General features: G+C 38.3%; 1 protein-coding gene across 3 annotated transcripts in view; it reads right to left on the bottom strand.

Moving 5' to 3' along the window:
• Positions 1–775: 775 nt before the first annotated feature.
• Positions 776–17,940, bottom strand: part of LOC122787364 (beta-1,3-galactosyl-O-glycosyl-glycoprotein beta-1,6-N-acetylglucosaminyltransferase-like) — a 390,992-nt gene continuing 373,827 nt past the window's right edge. For all 3 annotated transcript variants that reach the window (XM_044054021.1, XM_044054022.1, XM_044054023.1), the window contains one exon: positions 776–2,141. In XM_044054021.1, coding sequence (XP_043909956.1) covers positions 838–2,141 — 1,304 coding nt within the window. In that variant the 3' untranslated portion in view covers positions 776–837. The remainder of the gene's footprint in view (positions 2,142–17,940) is intronic.

Here is a 17,940-nt window from a genome sequence, read left to right as displayed (position 1 = left end):
ACAGCAGGTCTTTTTTTGGATAAGAAACATTTTTACAAGTGGGAGCATCAGAGATTTCTACTTTCAGCATGTTACTTGGTACTTTAATAAAGCTGGATATAAATTATAATTAGAACTGCAGTGCAAGAAGTGGTTTGAGTTGAGTGCTGCTTGTTTTTCTTATACTTGATTTTGACTGGCATTCCATTAATGTATTTAAAAAGTAATTTATTTTTTCATGCCTCACAACCTTTTGTTTCCATCTAGATATTAAGTAAGCTGTCATGCAGCCAATGCATTGAAATATTTTTATTCTTCTACACTTCATTTTGTCTTGATTGGACTCTCATAATGACGGTTTGACACCCAGGGCAGTGCATTTAGTTAGTTTTTGTGGTTTTGAGCATAGCTCCTCCCCTTTTTAGTTGGCCTCACCCCTTCCCATTGACCCCACCTGTTCAGCTTTCTCCTGCAGCCCCCCTTTGATTTGAAGTCACCAGCCGCCACTGATTTCTAGCTATCTCACAATACAATTAATATGATCTTGCCCTACACACACACACACACACACACACACACACACACACACACCTTTACTTCTTAAGTCCTTTTTACACAACAAATTTATATTTAGGTAGACAGACCCGCTGTGTGATAAGAGGAATAAAAGGTTCTCAGGTGGTAGTCTTAGGAGAATTAATGGTTCTTAAAAAGAGTAGAAGGAATATACCTTTGAAAGGTATATGAATAAGTCTGAAATTTGTTTAAAAAACACAATAAAATGCTTCCAATTTGCTGCATTTGACATGATTTAATATTTTATCTTTATAATAAAGGACTAAGAAGATAGTTGGCTTATCAATGTTCATACATAGTTTTATGCCTTAAATGTGCTTCTAGGCAATACACTGCTACAGGATCCACCTTTGTATCAAACTTGTTAGCAAAGAGATGCTGTTGGTGCAAAATCCAGTGCAGATCTCCAGCACCATAGATGCAGATAGCCCTGCGATGGATCCCAGTGCATGGTGGGTAGAGCCTGCCATTGTGAACATTCCCTTCTAGGTAACTCCACTTCACAAGTCTCACTTTTGCATTCACATCTGTAACATCATACATGTGATTTATTGGGATAAACCCAGGAGCTTCAGACAATCTCTGTAAGGATGCCCATATAAGCTCATCAGGACTGTAAGTATCCTGTGCCCATTTAATGATACTCTTTGCATTTTGATCAGTGAAGATAAATTCTACAAACTTTCTGCTCACGATGATATAGGCACTTCCTACAAATGGAGAGGAAAGTATGGGTATTGGGTCTTTGGTTATATTAGTCTTGAAAATCTTTCCACCTTTAACCACAAATTTAAATTTCCACCTCTTTTCTTTTAAGGTAGTGGCCTTTGTGGTCTCCATATTGTTCCTGCCTTTTAGAGCCTTCAGCTGTTCTATTAACTCATGATCGGTCACAATAGGGAGGTCCATGCCACAAAGATTGATAAAGTATTTCCAAGTCAGATGCCTCCTCAGAAGTTCCTCCATGCAGTTGAGATCAGCCTGGACCCTTGACCATGAGGCATAGGTGACTGCCTCCAAGCGTGTAGCAATAAATACATTCGGAAAGCAGGAGGTGATTGCTTGTACAGCTGCTTTAAAGCTGCTGTCTGACTTACTGTCAACATGAATGCAATAGATGTGCTGCGCCATGTAAATACTCCTCAACAATCGTTCAAACATATCGATTCTCTGGTGGATAACTATAGAATATGCAATAGGAAAATCCTCATCTTCCTCTATCAGGGGAAATGTGATATACTTCCTCATTTGTAAAAAGTATGTACAGTTCTTTGTCATTTTTATAAAAACAGAATGATCAGGTATAAAACTTGCATTTTTATATTGCTTCGCTTTCTGTAGTTCAGTTTCATTACCCTGTATTATAGCTGTGCAGTTTATTACGCCATTAAACAATTTTGGCAGTTCCAGTTTGGAATATGTCAGAAGACTAACAGACTTCTTTTCTCCATCAGCTTCCTCTGGATTTTGAGGCTTTTGATTGGTAAAAATATAAATGCAGGTTTGCAGAACAGCAACAACAATGCAGGATGACATGATTAAACAGGAAACTCTGGCTGGATATCTGCATGTTTTCCTGCAAAAGTCTAAAAGGCACAAATGAACAGAAGTCAGAATCCATGCTTAAAGATCAAAACATTCATTCAGCTTCAGAAGTAAGTGGCACAGTGCATTCTAGCTCTGGCATTTCTAATAACCAACAGACAAAGTCTTCTCTCTCTAACAGCTGCAATTCAACCTGCCTGCAAAGTTAACACAAACACACACAAATACGCATTATTTAGCACACCAGTATATATTTCCTGAAGGCATTGTCTTATTCCAATAAGAGACACTTAATATCTTTCTTGACATTTTCTCACCATCTGTATATAGTTATAAGAGCTGAAGTACTGCATATACCTTTATTATCTGGTCGCTCCTCAGGTGTATGTATGAGCTTATAATATGCAGTGCAGAGTGAACTGACAGCCAAGCATTCCACACACCTATGGGAATGCATACATTCCTTCAGACTAGTTTTGTCAGTCTTTTAGCCATGTTTTTATTTATTTAATTTATCCTTGCATTTTCAGTGGCAATGACTCCTTATACAAGCTACAAATCACAAAACGATCTGTAAGCTAAACTACTACTGCATCTTAATTTATAAACATGTATAGTTTTAAGCAAAAGTAAATAGCTTTAATTTTAATAAGCCCAAAAGGTTTGTACATATTTTAATCAGTTCTTTATGAATAGCCTTATTAATATAATTGATTCTAAATCTGAAATAATTCTGGGCAAATTTATTTACAGAAAGATAGGAGAAACTGCAAGGTTAAATAGACATTGTTCTGCTTGGATTTATAAATTGAAACTGAACCAAAATGTTTCCGAGTAATGATTATTTATATATTTTATAGAAATGCAACTTAAGAAAAATAAAAATAATCACACATTTTAAATTAGTTGCTACAGAAAAAGTAAAGATAAGTGAAATAATAACACTGTTATAAACTAAACTCTAATAAGAAAATCATTCTGAGACAAGACTCTACATTACATGCAGGTTATATCCATAGATATAGTCTTTGATAGAGTGCACCACTCAATATTATTAGCCCACCTCATGGCCATTGGTATCAGCACAGAAGCCACAGATTGGTTCAGACTTCCTGACTAACAGATCCTTTACTTTGAAGGTTGGCTCCTCTCTATCACACATTCAATTCTGATGTACCACCAGGATCAATACCTGCCCCAATACTCTCTTCAATTTTTATAAATACCCCTTGATCAATTACAGTTAATTTTATTTGCAGATAACATGGCTATTTATAGATCCAGTGCAGCATAACAAGCAATCCAAACTGACTTTCTGGCCCTAAATCATTGTCTCATCCCCAAAAGTCTTCTGTAAATCCCCTCAAAAAAAAAAAAAAGGATGCTTTCTGGTACTAAGAAAGGATTAACCAAAGATACAAGATCCCTTAAGCTTATGGACCAGAACAATGACCTTATTGGCAGTACGACTTTATCAAGATAACTAGATATCTTATAGGTTCATAGGTTGGTACTAGGCTACAAGCCCTAGAGCCTATACAAGCCTAGTCATAATAATTCCCTGGCTATTTCTTCCTACAAGATTTACTTCCCTTGACCCCTGTTAGCAGGGTGACTGACGTGATCCCCGGGGTGAATTTCCTTTCTCCCATCCAATCATCAAAGTTCCTTTTGAAGTGGGCCAAACAGGCGCTCTGCTTGATATCTATGGGCAGTCTATTCCAGAGTCTGGGGAGTCGCTGGGTCAGGGACCTATCCCTCCAGCATGTTTTGCTTATTGTGATGACAAGGTTTAGATCCCTGGAGCATGTGGCTCTGTGGGATTGGGATTTCTTTAAGTGTAGCATGTCCAACAGCTCTGTGTTTGACATGGCCTTGTATGTAAAGCAGAGATTGTCTCTGAGTAGATGATATGTGACAGAGTATTGCTGGTGTGAAAAATCTCTTAAATTTCAGGAACATATTCAAAAAGGTAGGGTGGTGCAATGACACAACAGCTTGCATTGTCAACTCACAGCAAGGGTGTTCCCTGGTTCGATTCTCAGCTGGGGTGCTTTCTGTGTGGAGTCTGTATGTCCTGCAGTATTCATGTGGGTTTCCTCCAGGTGCTCCGATTTTCTCCCACATTCCAAAGACATGCAAGTAGGTGGATTGGACACACTAAGCTGACCATAGGTGTAAGTGTATACATGCAAGTGTGTGGTGTGGAAGAACTACCATGGCAAGGCTATCTACCTGGTGGTGTAAACATTGGCTTTTGATGATTGTTGCTGTTGAAGTGACACCTCAACCCAATGTGCAACAATGGGAAAAAGGAGATGTGGATGGATGGATTCAAAAATGGAGAAAATTAACCACTGCCTTTTCTGGACTCAGAAAATATCTCAGTTCCTTACATCACCAGCTAGGGCAGCCATTGGGAAAGGTGTCTTGCTCACACAACTAGTTCCCCTGTTTACCACCTCCTCTAACAAAAACACATCAACACTTCACACCTTATTTAATAGAATAAGCCACTTCAGCAACAATTCCCTTCACTTTAAACACCTTTACATTACCTAATCCAAAGCAAACTGACTTACAATACAAGCCAGATCCAGTCTACTTCTTGCCTCCAAACGTTTGAAATTACTTCACCAAGATGCTCCTTCTCCACTTGCAATGAAGTGAATCACTACCACGTCAACTTACAACCTCAGAAACCAGGACACAGTAGGCTTTACTGTCTAAACCCCATCTACTAAACTACATAGACCTGATTTTGGTTTCTCTCTACTTGCACCAGACAATAGCAAACTCTTCCTCACTATCTCCCAGAGCATACTAGCTCCACTACGTTCTGGCCCCAACTCAAACCGTATCTGTTTGAGCAATACAAATGCAAATGCCAGAATGCAGGACATATAATATTGACACCTCTCTGCACTAGGTTAGTTTCCTCTCACATCACCTCATTTACAGCACTACTGTATTGGATATCACTATGTTTCTCCTTCATGTAAATATGTACGTAGCTTCTCTTTTCCACGCTCACTGTCATTTTACAACATTGTAATTTACCATTGCTTATCTCTTGCCTTGTCCTCTTAGCACCTTGTGTTACCCCAATAATTTCCAAGGTTAAACCTGCTGTTCTCTCTCTTCTTCCTACACCTCTGACTCTGCTTTTCCACTTATAGCATGTGCACCTCAACATGGTATGAAGTTTTTACATAGTATATAGTTTGTGACTAGTCTGTATTAAGTTTATGTTCTACTGTTGGTCGTAGTTACATTTTGTTGTTACTATTTTGAATGCAATGTAACCCAGGCTGAGCCTACAAATTATCATGCTGTGATCAGTGTTTTACCCTGGAAAGCAAATTGTAAATAAAATAAATAATATTAATATCAGTAAATAGTCCTGACTGGTCTCTCGGCATTCCAAAGAAGGGAATTAGTGTACATGGAGAGCCCAGAGAAAAAGTAGTACACCTATTCATTGCATGAAATCCTTATAACAGTCTAAAAACTTTTCTTTACCTGCCATTTGTTTTTTTCACTCACTAAATTAAAATACAGAATCATGGCAGAAAAATGAAAGTAAAAAACAGATAAAAAGTAACCCTGGATAGTGAGTGAAGAACCAGCAGTCCTTGCAGAAGCGAGAGCAGACATGACAACTACTGTGATGTCCACGTGTTTATCTCACATCAGCCAGACCAGATTCCAACCATCAAAAAGAAACAAGGTATCAATGTATAAAACCACATGAATGAGTTTCTTTGTATGTGTGCGCTTATGTGTGCATGAGTGTAAGTCTGTGACTTTGTGTGTGTGTGTGTGTGTGTGTTTGTGCCTGTGCACATTTGTGTGTTTGAGTCTGTACCTCTGCACTATTGTGCATGTGTGTATTAATTAGACATTATTAAATACATACATACCTTTTATATTTGAGATGTGACTTACTTCCTCCAGTAACAGATACATAGCCCTGCAACAGCTTTCATTCAAACATTAGGTAGAACAACTATTTACATCATAAACATAAGAATGTATACTGATAACAAAACAAATGCAAAACACTATATCAGAGCCCATTTTAAGGACAATAATGCCCTCCAATGGTGTTGCTACAGGGAAATAACAGACTATCTATGGGAGGGGAGGTTCTCTCCTGTGGCATCAAGCCTCACAGCACCCCTGGGTAGATGTCCATGCCCCTGTAATGCCCATATTTCAGGCATTATTGTTTGCTCATTTTCTCTGCCACTTCTGCATAAATGTGTTTTTTTTTTCTTTCTCTTATGTGTAAATCAGAATCACTGGCAATTACATCACATTTCCTTGGGACACTTCCTGATTTTAAAAGGTAGACAACAGAAGCTGTGAAGTAATTTTTGTACTTGTAAGTTAACTGAACTGTTCTTTATGTTATGCTTCATATGTTAAAATGTTTATTAAGGTTTATTTATTAGTGTATTTGTTCAATAACTCCAAACCATCATAATGCACTCATTCATAGACTTGGTTAATTCTTTGTTTAATTCTCTTTAAATTGTCATACACAGGTTATGTGGGTAGGATAATATCCCAGGTATATTTCTGAATAACATTTGGCATAGCTTTGTACAAGTACTTAAATTGATGTTCAAATATTAGTACAACTGACACATTCCACATTTAATACAGTACAATACTGCTACTTTGTAATTTGTTACAAACATTCCATTCTGCTGCATGCAGTAAGGCATAAGAGATTAATGCCTTGCCATGGGATTCAAGGCACATTGACCCAGCAGAATAAAAATGAGCATTGTGTTATACACTAGCTTCTTTGCACCTTGTTAAAAGGCAAAGGGACCAGATATCATTTAGGTGAGCTACACCATAATGGGTGAATGGTATGGAAATGTAGCCCCAGTGTGCAAAAGGGCTGATGGATTTTTCATTGCATCCTTATTTTGCGGGAGGGGTACTGCATCTCAAGGTATTTTCTTAGCTCCTGGCTTACCACTCTTTACAGCTCCCTTATGCAGATCGCCTTGCACATTGCAGAGTCTCTTCATATTATGCAAGGCATGTGCCATCATGACAACCTAATGGTGTACAAAGATCATGTGGAAAGTACCTTCCATTTATGAAGAACATCTGGAGAGCTAAGTTACACTCTGATTAACCTAACCCATGACTTCACTGAATTATTTTGGTGTACTGTGTGTTGTGCAATACTCTATGGGTTAGAGGTGGTAGAAATGAATCTGCACAAGCCACATTATGTCATATAATGCACAGTGCAGCATTGTAATGTCATGTAGCCATCCACTATGTAAAATAGGGTTCTTTATGACCCCTCTCCATAACAGCAGACTTATATCAGGCAAGGCAAACCTCAGACTATGAAGTCCACATTTTATGTAAGGTGCTAGAAATGATTGGATTTTTAATCAATAAAGAAAAAAATGGAAGATGATATTTTTATATTGGGAATGATATGGTTTTGTTAAGAAAGGTTTTCAGATTTTGATTGCTTTTTATGAACAGCTCTGGGCAGCCTTGTTAATGTTCCATTCCATATAATTGGAACTAGCTACAGCTTTCAACACCATACCCTAGTTTAATATTCTAGGTAACCCACTAAAATTCAATGCTAATAATAAAACAAAACAGTTAATTTAAAGTAATACTTATATCATTGAAGAAAACAACATAAATTATATGAGAAAATTTCAAAGGGAATTTGGATTGCAAGGAATTTGCCAAGGGGATCTGTCTTTAAGTCATTGTTGACTAATGCTTATATTGCTAGCATAACATCAATGTGTCATACACAGGTAAAGAATACAATGACAGACGTAAAGCAGGATAGGTAGCCATACTGCATTTGTATTCACATGTTTTAGGATTACCTGATAGATTTATAAAGCTGATACTATAGCAACAACTTAGGCCTTAGTAGCAGTACATGTGTTGTGGTAACATTAATTCTTTGATTCGGCTACATGGTTTATCCTACTCAAGGTCACAGCAAAGCTGGAGACTCTCTATATTTGAGAGGTGTATGTACGGCAGAGAGCCAGTCCTGGATGGGATGCCAGTGCCTTGTAAGATGTGAACCCACACTCTGCATGCACACTTAGAGGCAGTTTAGAAGTTTGTTAATGCCCCTATTAGCATATATTTTAGAATTTGGAGAGTACTAGAGATGTTACGGAAAACCTACAGACACATGAAAGAGATGAAAATACCACAACAGAAAAATAATGAACAATGCTGTTTGAAAAAGAAGATAATAGAAATAAGCGGAGTTTAGCTGAAGATGTAAATTTGAATAAAATGTATCTAATGTGCTCACACACATGGTCGGCAATATCCTTAATTTGGAGAGATATCACAAGTAGCCCTTCTCAAATCCCAGTTAATTCTGTTATTCTTTAAAAAGGACAGTCACATAAACAGTAGAGTCTTCTCCTCAAATTACAAAGGAAATTATTCCCAGTAGAATTCTTGCTTACAAGAAAACAACTAAAATCTCTTTTACTTTTTTCTTCTTAAGGTTCCGTTGCACTGAGTGAGTTGTCACTAGTTTTCAGTACACTATTTTATACATGAACCTGTAAATGTTATTGCTACTCACATTTAGCATGTGCAATGTCTAGAAATATACTCCTTAATCCAGATGTTAAAAAACTGTAAAGAGGGGATGTGTTTGTAACAAATCTTAGAAGACTGCGAAACAAACTTCTACTAAAGTTAATACAGCAATAGAGTAAATGCATTTTAAAAAGGCTGAAAAAATATATATATATATAATGTGACAGAAGGTTTAAAAAAGAGAAGTAAAGGCTTTCAAACTTCTTATTAACCTCAGTCTTAAGCTTCATCTTGAACTATTACCCTACAGGTTAGTTTAAATGCAATATCCAACAAACTGGGAAGGGCGTGACTAAACAGAAAACGTTCAGATAAACCTGCCAGTGTTTTGCATTGAAATGCTCTAAATCTACCATCATGGAATTCACTGACTGTATTGAGCATCTGGCAAATATGCACAAAAAAGTCACACAAGGTGATATATCCAAAATAAAAAATAAAAAGTCACCACCATGTCAAATTTCAAGTGAAATGGATGTTTATTAAAACACAATTCCCAACAAGACTTAGAGCTTTCTCCTATTTCATCAGACTCTGAAACAGGCGAAAGCGTTAAGTCTTGTTGGGAATTGTGTTTTGATAAACATCCATTTCACTTGAAATTTGATGTGGCGGTGACTTTTTTATTTTTTAATTTGGAAAATATAGACTGCATTAAACACACAAAAACAACCTGGGTCAGACTTCTGGGCGAAGGAGAAGAACGTGAAATGGTAACTGCTGTTGGTTTCCTACCTGGTAGAGGCTGGGTAACTCTGAAGCTAGTAGAATGAAAATGGAATGGATGGATTTTGAGGAGACAAATAATGGGCCCATCCTGGTGGGAGAGAGGTAGCCTAGGCTCACTGTGCTACAGAGACAATATCAGCCTGGCAATATCCATACTTCAAGTGGTTATGCTGCTTAGATGGAGGTTGGCATAATGGTTAAAGTCTTTACCTCACAGACAAAAGATACAGGGTTTGAGTCTCACTTTGGAGGGAACTTGGCTAGGCTTAAAATGGCCCACTAGGCCATCTAATCTAGTACTTATCTATGAACTAATAATTCCTGCAGTTGACTGGAAGATTGCAACATCAGACTGGTTGCTTTGATGACTAACTCTGCATTTGTTTTGAGGTCTGTACAGCAACTGAGACCATATTTCTTCACCTTAATATCATCTGGCTGACCAGTTTCACTTTTTTGTTTAAATGTTATTACATTCATACTTTAAAATTCTAAAGGCCCTGATTTATAACGTGGATTTTTTGCTGGTCTATCATACTTTCATCTCCCTTGGATCACCTTCAGGCATATTCCTCCTTCACCTCTGATTAGTGTTTCTTATGAGGCAAAGAAACAACACTAGCAACCAAGGCAAGGGTGCACAGTGGTAAGGTCACTAATTCCCAAGAGGTTTGTCAATGCCACATAAGGGTAACATTCTTCTTGGACTTGCACCTTCCATGATTAAGAGAGAGGGAGAGAGAGAGATAAACAGAGAGCCTTTAAACCATCCAAGGCTGATTGTTGGGGCCTGCGCTCCACTGGTCCTTTACATTGTGCTGAAATGCAAGATCTAGTCACATCAAGAAAGGAATTGTCGTGGACTTGCTGCAAAATAATAACCTTGTCGTCATAATGAAAATATGGTTAAAACGTAATTTTAGCCTATATCTTGCAGTAGGCATTCCACTGAATATCACTGTCATTCCATGTCCTAGATGGGACAAGATCACAGTGTGTTTGGGTGTGGGGGGTTAGTACTTTGTTTTTGATGTTTGTTCAAAGTGGTAAATCAATTCCTTTAAATAATGTCCTAGCCACAGGTGCAAACTTGGATTTTTTTCATTTACTGTTGACCCAGAAAAGTGAAGTTATCCTTACAATAACAGCGATTTCCTTATGACTCTTGCAAACCATTTAATTTTGAAGTATTTTGACATCTGATATGAAGATGTGTCATTTATTCTTACAAAACAAAATTCTCAGTAATGCAAAGAATTGGATTTATCCATAGGTTCATAGGTGATTACTTGATTAATGATACCAAGGGGCCTTTTTATGACTAGCCATGCTTCTCAAATGTATATGACAAGTTTTTATACACTAGGGTTATTTTAAAGGGTATATGGAGGCTTGGTTATGGGTGGTCCAGCATTCAGAGAGCATCTCTAATAGAGACACAGGTGTCAGAGCAGAGTATATTTCTGATTCCCAATCCACCGGTCCAAGTTTTGATTGAATTGGGTTAGGGAAGACCTCTATTTCACGTGAATGGGAAGCCTGGTCCTGAGAAGGGCTAGTCTCTGAGACACATATCTGTCCCCGCAACATGTCCTACTTATGTTGCATAAGAGGTTTATGTCCCTACATTGGGTAAATCTGACAGTATTTGTTTTGCAAATGTGCAACAGGTTCATCAGAGAGGGATCATAAGAAACTTTAGCTTTATAGGCCAGGCACAGATCACCTCTAAGCAGTCTGTAGGATACAGAGTACAGGGATAGGGCTTTGAGGCCATCTGCAATGGACATATTGTTTATGCCATGTATTCTTTTTGTAAGGGACCTCTGTGGATTCTCCAGTTGCTACATATGCTTGGTTAGGTACATAATGAAAGAGGCACTGTACTCGAGGATTGGTCTGATGAGGACCAAGTACAGTGGAGCAATGACATCCTTGGATCTAGGTGTCATACCCTTGCTTAGAAGTTGCACAACATAGAATGATTTCCTTGCTACCACAGGCATATGATGATCAAAGGCCAGGTTACTGTCTACATGTATTGCCAAATCCCTAACCACTAGGTCTACTGTTAGGGAGATATTATCAATGTGGTAGCTGTTTTTCCAAAAATGAGTCATTTAGTAGCCAAATGAGATAACCATATGGCAAAAACACCTAAAGAAATGAAAATACAGAACAAAGTGCATAAAGGAAAGGCTTGTTAACCACACAACAGTAATCCAAATTACTTCCACTACTGTACATTTTAAAGACTAGCTAGTGGGCTTGAACTTCCAGTTGTATGTAATTACACTGGATTGGTGGTAGGCCCACTCCTGTGATATGATCACTGCCTGGTTCATTTCAGTGTGGAACTCCTCCTAGTTAGGTCATCTGAATCTGAGCTAATCATTCACAGGAACTTAAACCTCAATAGCAGCACTGATCTTATTCTGGTGTTTGGCCTGGTCAGACAGGGAATGGTCCTAGTTATCTACTGACAGCCCCTTATAAGTCTGCTGGGGATATACTGGGAGTCGCTTACTCACTTTGTGCACACCCCAAGTCTGCTGGGATACGTGAATCTTCATATCATGGAGACTTTCACAGTTTTAGGGGGAAAGCAGAAGGAACGATGGAATGATAAGCCTTCAGCTCCAGCATAAACTTAATACAGACAAAACATTATGCTGTTTACTAAAAGGGATTTCCCATAAGAAGACAATGCTCTTATTCAAGAAAATCTCTGTTTTAATTGTTTGTTTTGTATTTCCTGTCTCTTCTTAATGTTTGATTTCATCCCTCATATGTCTGTTTTCTGCAGGTGGAGCATGAAAATGATCCAGTTAGAGCAATCTGCTACCCTAGTTAACAAAATAAAATACAATCAATCAATCAATAAACAAACAAACAAACAAACAAGTGTGCCAACCATTGTGAATTTCTGGAGATTTTTCTTTTTCTGAAAAGATTTCAAGTCTCTATAAACTAAAGCACTGCTGGTGATTCCCTGCTAGTTTTTCACAATCCACTTTGTTGAACTGCTTTTAAAACCTGGTGATTTCAAACTGCCCACCCTTAATAAGATCCACCCTTTCTACACTGCTGTTAATATCTTGAATTATTTATTTGCCTTCCCATGTGCTTATATTGAAAAAGTGCATTTTGCCTCTCATTGTCTGTTCTACCAATTTACTTACTCTGATTTCATTATCTAGCTAGCTGTTGAATAAAGTAGTGTATTGTTATACTTTAGCAAGCACTTCTTTTACATCAAGAGGCCGGTGGATTTTCCATCTAGTACACTGGGACGTAGCCTGGTCTGCTAGGTTGAGGAAACAGTTAAGATTTATGCATGTAGTTTTATGGGTTGGAGGGCTTATTAATTAGCTTATCTTGTTTTAGTGCCTTTATAAGTTCGGCAAAATTGAGTGGCTCTTGGCTCATTTATACAAAGTGAACTACTTTTATTGAATAATCATACTTTTATAAACTATTTAAATTGCACTGCTGTATTCATATCTTTATGCTCGTTTGTGGTAGCATCTAGTATCTTTTAAGTTCGTTTATGATAGCATTTTACACCAGAAACTTTTTCACTGTGCTTTTACATTAGTAGGACTGGGATTATTCATCTAGTGGCAGTAGGTGTTTACCTGGTCTATATGAGATGGGAAGCACACAAAAGGGCTCTAAGTAATTTTTTTACACTTCTTTTATATACTGTGAATGTACTTTAGTGGGTAGTTAATTGCATTGTATTACACTGTATCTGTTAGTTGTAGGGCTATTGTAGATAGCTATTCTACATTAAGAAGGTGTTTTTTTCTGCACCGTCATGAAGAAGTGTGCTGATCTAACCTGTCTGAGTCAGGGATTGCTGGTGGAAGGCTTATTGTGTGCTTTTCTGATAGGCTGTCAGCTTAAAACTTGTTTCCCTTTGCTCATATTTAAGCCTCATGTCTTCATGGTGCTGCTCTTAGTACAGCGGTGGTTAGCAGTGCCCTGTATAGATGCAATAGCCTAGATACTCTGTTTTTCCCTAAACAGCTGTCAGTAAAACCCTTGCAAGCTTTTCTCCTGCTCTAGAGCAACTCAGTTGCACACTGAGCAGCATTGCCTTGTAGATCAGCCTTAGCCTATACAAAAGTATAGGTCCTTTTGTAGTATTGGCATTACCAGCACAGTCCTGTCAAATTAACCCATTGCCCTCCCCAATAAAACATACAGTTTAAGATCCTGTTATCATGGACGGGCAGTTTCACAACATCTCTCTGGCCAGCCTGATAGACATGGGCTTCCTGAGGCAATGTAGCAATTGTCTCATATATACTGACAACCACTTACTCCTGAAATCAATACTTTAAGTGACAGATGTACTTAAACTATGAAATTAGAGGCAGGACTCACATAAGGATAAATTGAATGCCAAACAGGTCATCAACACACACTTCTCACACTAAATAAGGACATGACACATAAACCTACATATGCAGAGGTACTCACTTATAACTTAAAAAAAGATCAGAGGCCTCTCAAAAGAAAACCACTTACATATATAACAATGCAAAAAACAACCACAACACAAAAACACACACCAGTGTCTCAACAAATAAGCCCATAAGGGGTAACACCACAAAACCTAATTTATTTGTCATAGCTGACTCCATTGTGAGAAACACGGATGTTCCCTTCACCAGGCTCTGTAAGGAGCAGGTTGCAGTTAGCTGCCTGTCAGGTGCCACGATCTGTCAAGTCACTCAAGCACTTAAATCACTCAACCACAAATACCGGTATGACACTGTCATAGTCCATGTGAGGGTGAATGACTTAAAATATACCTCACTGGACTAGATGAAGTGAGACATGACTGACCTCTCAGATTATGTGTCACAGGCAGGTATAAGCCTAGCCTTAATCAGCATTCTACCTTATCCAAGAATGCTGCCACAATAAAAATTATAAATAATTGATTTTAACAATTGGCTTAGTTCTGGTGTCAATCCAAGGGATCCAATATCTGTCTGCCTGGGAAGACATGGTTGACAGGCCACTGTGCTTTGCCAAAGATTTTCTGCACCTGTCTCCTCTAGGCTTTCGGATACTGGAAAAGGCATTAGCCACCCCTATTGTGCCTTTTTCAGGCAATGTCAAAATAACCAACCTCCCATTGTAACAAAATCCTCTCTAGATAAACTTAAGGTACTGCTGCTTAATGCTAGGAGTCTAAACAAGAAACTGCACTCCCTGGAAGCAGTCCTTATTTTGGAAGATTATGACATCTAACAGAACCCACGTCGGCAGCTAGAAAAAACAGCTAGTACACAATGCAATGGGTGTTACCAGCAGCCAATAAAACATTGGATAAAAGGAAAAAAAGTCCATGTAATCAAATTGTCATTTATTCCACAAACTTCACAGAGTTTAGCACTTTCTTTCATAATCGAACTTCCTCAGAACTCATTTAATAAAAAACTCAAGCCAATTTAAATACCATCCTAATCCAACAGTTTAAAAATCACGTCTTTTTCTACCAATAAAAACATTGAAACTTCTTTTAAAATTCAATTGTTTTAACTTTAACACAGGGAGCAGGGATAAAGTGTCATTCAACCCCAGGTGATGAGTTGCATTTAAAACAATTTGCCACTTTAATTCCACCATGTCAAGATGTTCATCAACCATGCTCCCTTGTACATCTTTCACTACCTTTTCCACCACCATGAATTTAAAACTATGGGAAAGATTTTTACTAATGTGTCTATATAAAGCATTGTTTTGCTTACAGTTCAGAAAAATGTTCATACATATGGTCACGTAACCTTCTCTTCGTCTTACCTATGTAAAAACTTGAACATTGATTGCACATAGCAATATATACCACATTTTTCATGTCACAGTTAAATCTTCCCTTCACATAATATGTGACATTCCTTACTATAAAATAATCATTACACATTATAGCTGGACACTGGGAACATGAGCCACATTTTTTTTGCCATTATTTTGCATACTATTAAAATTCTGGGCATGCTTCCCCTCCAACGTTTGTTTCAATGACACCCCTTTTCTAAATACAAAAGTTGGTTTACTACCAATTTTTTCCAAACTCATACCGTACACATCTATATCACTAGCAATAATGCACCAATTGTATTCTATTGTGTTCCCAGTGCTCTTACTATCCAGGCTGCAAGTAAGAATGCAACTCATACTATTATCCCTCTCTATTTTATTACTAACCATGGTGGCGGAACCGCCAGTGCCTAAAAGTGGTAAAAAAACACCATTCCATCTTTTTCACACAACCTCAACCTTTAATTCTACCAAAAATCCTGATGGATAACCTCTTTTTTCAAACATATCCAAAACTTTATCACATTCCCTCATGAAAGCCTCCATATCAGAGACCATCAGAGCCATCCTCACCAGCTGGCCCTTTACAACTGCCTTCTTTTGGTATTTTGGGTGCCAACTGGTGAAGTGCAAATAAGTATTAGAAAAGGTAGGTTTATTATAAACATTAGACACAAACCTACCTCCTATTCTATATTTAGTTAATTTGATGTCTAAATAATGAATACACTCACTGCTGAAGTGACTGGAAAAAGACAAAAAAATCAACACTATTATCCAAATAGACAAAGAATTTTTCCAACCTTTCAATGGTATCATTCCATAAAAGAACGATATCGTCCAAAAATCTAATATAGATCCCCCAAGATTTAACATATGGGATATTTAGGATGAATCTATCTTCCCACTCTGCCATTACATAGTAGCCAAACATGGGGGCACATGCCGCCCCCAATGCCACACCTGTAACTTGCCTATATAATGTATAATGTATGATACCCATACACGACCACAAACATGCTGGCTCAGGTGTTCTTGGACTTTGACAATGCAAATGCTCTGGAACAGCTAGTCATCATACACACAAGATGCTCACTAACATGGGGGAGTATTGCACCCCTCTCCCCCGTGTGATGTCCTCCCTTGTAAGATCGGGCCATAAATCCATCTCATTTGATGTAATTATAAGACCAGATACCCCATCAAGCTCAAAAATACTTAAGAATTTTTCAAAGACAAATTACCTCCAACTAAGTGATGGTAAAAGAAGTTTCAAACCCCCCTTGAATGCAGATTACATGGACTCCTATGCAGAGGTGTATACCAATGCACTGTATAACCACTTAAGCAGTTGTATAGAATCGGCTGTACCTGACCAAATTAAAACCAGGTCTTGCTGAAAAAACAAGCCACCCTGGTGGACCTCTATTATAAACAAGCTAGACAACAAGAGAAAGAAATTAATGTCCAAGAATAATAGGGAACTGGCTCAGCAGAGAATAAATCCCTCGCTAGCTTAAACAAAAAATTAGAGAGTTTGTCAAATCCTCCAAAGCTAATTACAAAGCAAAAATAGCCTCCCTAGCTAAGGATAATCAGAAGGCATTTTTTAACTATGTCCAGAATCTAAAAGGGGAGTACCCAGCTATGCACTGAACTGGTTGTGAATGGCACCACTCGTACTCAACTGGAGGTAATAACCAGCCTGCCAGCTGACAGATTTGGAGCAAACTTCACCCCCTTGTGTCCTCCAGTCATCTTCCAAAGTATACCTGCCACCATTCCTCAGCCTACTGTCTCAAGAGAGTAGGTCATCTCTGTGCTCTCCAAGGCCAAAAACACAGCATCAGTGGGACTAGACAACATCCCAGGTTGCATTTTAAACATATTAAAATATGACTAAGCAAACCCACTTGTATCCCTGTTTAACCATAGCTTCCAAACTGCCTATGTTCCGGTGGAATGGAGGACAGCAACAGTAATCCCTCTGCACAAAGGGGAACCATCAACTGACCCTGGAAATTACAGCCCCATTAGCTTGACTAGCCTCATCTGCAAGGCCATGGAAATAATCATGCACCTTATTAACAAAGACATAGGTAATCTCTAAACTCTGGAGCCAACCCAGTTTGGATTTGTTAAAGGTAGAGCATACCTGTTAAACATGGTTGATGTCTTCAAGAAAGTCACCAAAGCCCTGGACAAGGGAAAGACACTGAATAACACCTATCTTGACCTAGCCAAGGTATTTGACAATTCCCCACTCAGGTATTATAGAGAAACTCTCCCAGTTGAGAATTAACCCCATTACCAGGTGGGTAGCCAATTGTCTCACCAACAGAGCACATACTGTCAAAGTGGGTGACTTCACCTCTAGCAAAACACCAGTCACCAGTGGCGTACCACAGGGTTCTGTGCTGGGCCACTTACTGTTTGGAATTTATTTCTCAGATGTCCAGGCAAAGTTGGATGGCCTATAGCTAACCAAGTTCACTGACTATTGCAAATTGACAGCAATGAGTCCCCCAACGATGTTAATATACTCCAAACACAGTTGGTGTCAAAGCCACAGATTAAAGTTAAATGCAAAAAAATGCATTGCTATTCCCTTTGGGAAAGTTGACATCCCTGCTAATTAAA

Source organism: Protopterus annectens, chromosome 13.part0 (assembly GCF_019279795.1).
Source record: "Protopterus annectens isolate FY-2018-M chromosome 13.part0, PAN1.0, whole genome shotgun sequence".
Lineage (NCBI taxonomy): Eukaryota > Metazoa > Chordata > Ceratodontiformes > Protopteridae > Protopterus > Protopterus annectens.
The sequence above is the reverse complement of the archived record's forward strand: the minus strand, read 5'-3'. Positions and strand labels throughout refer to the sequence as shown.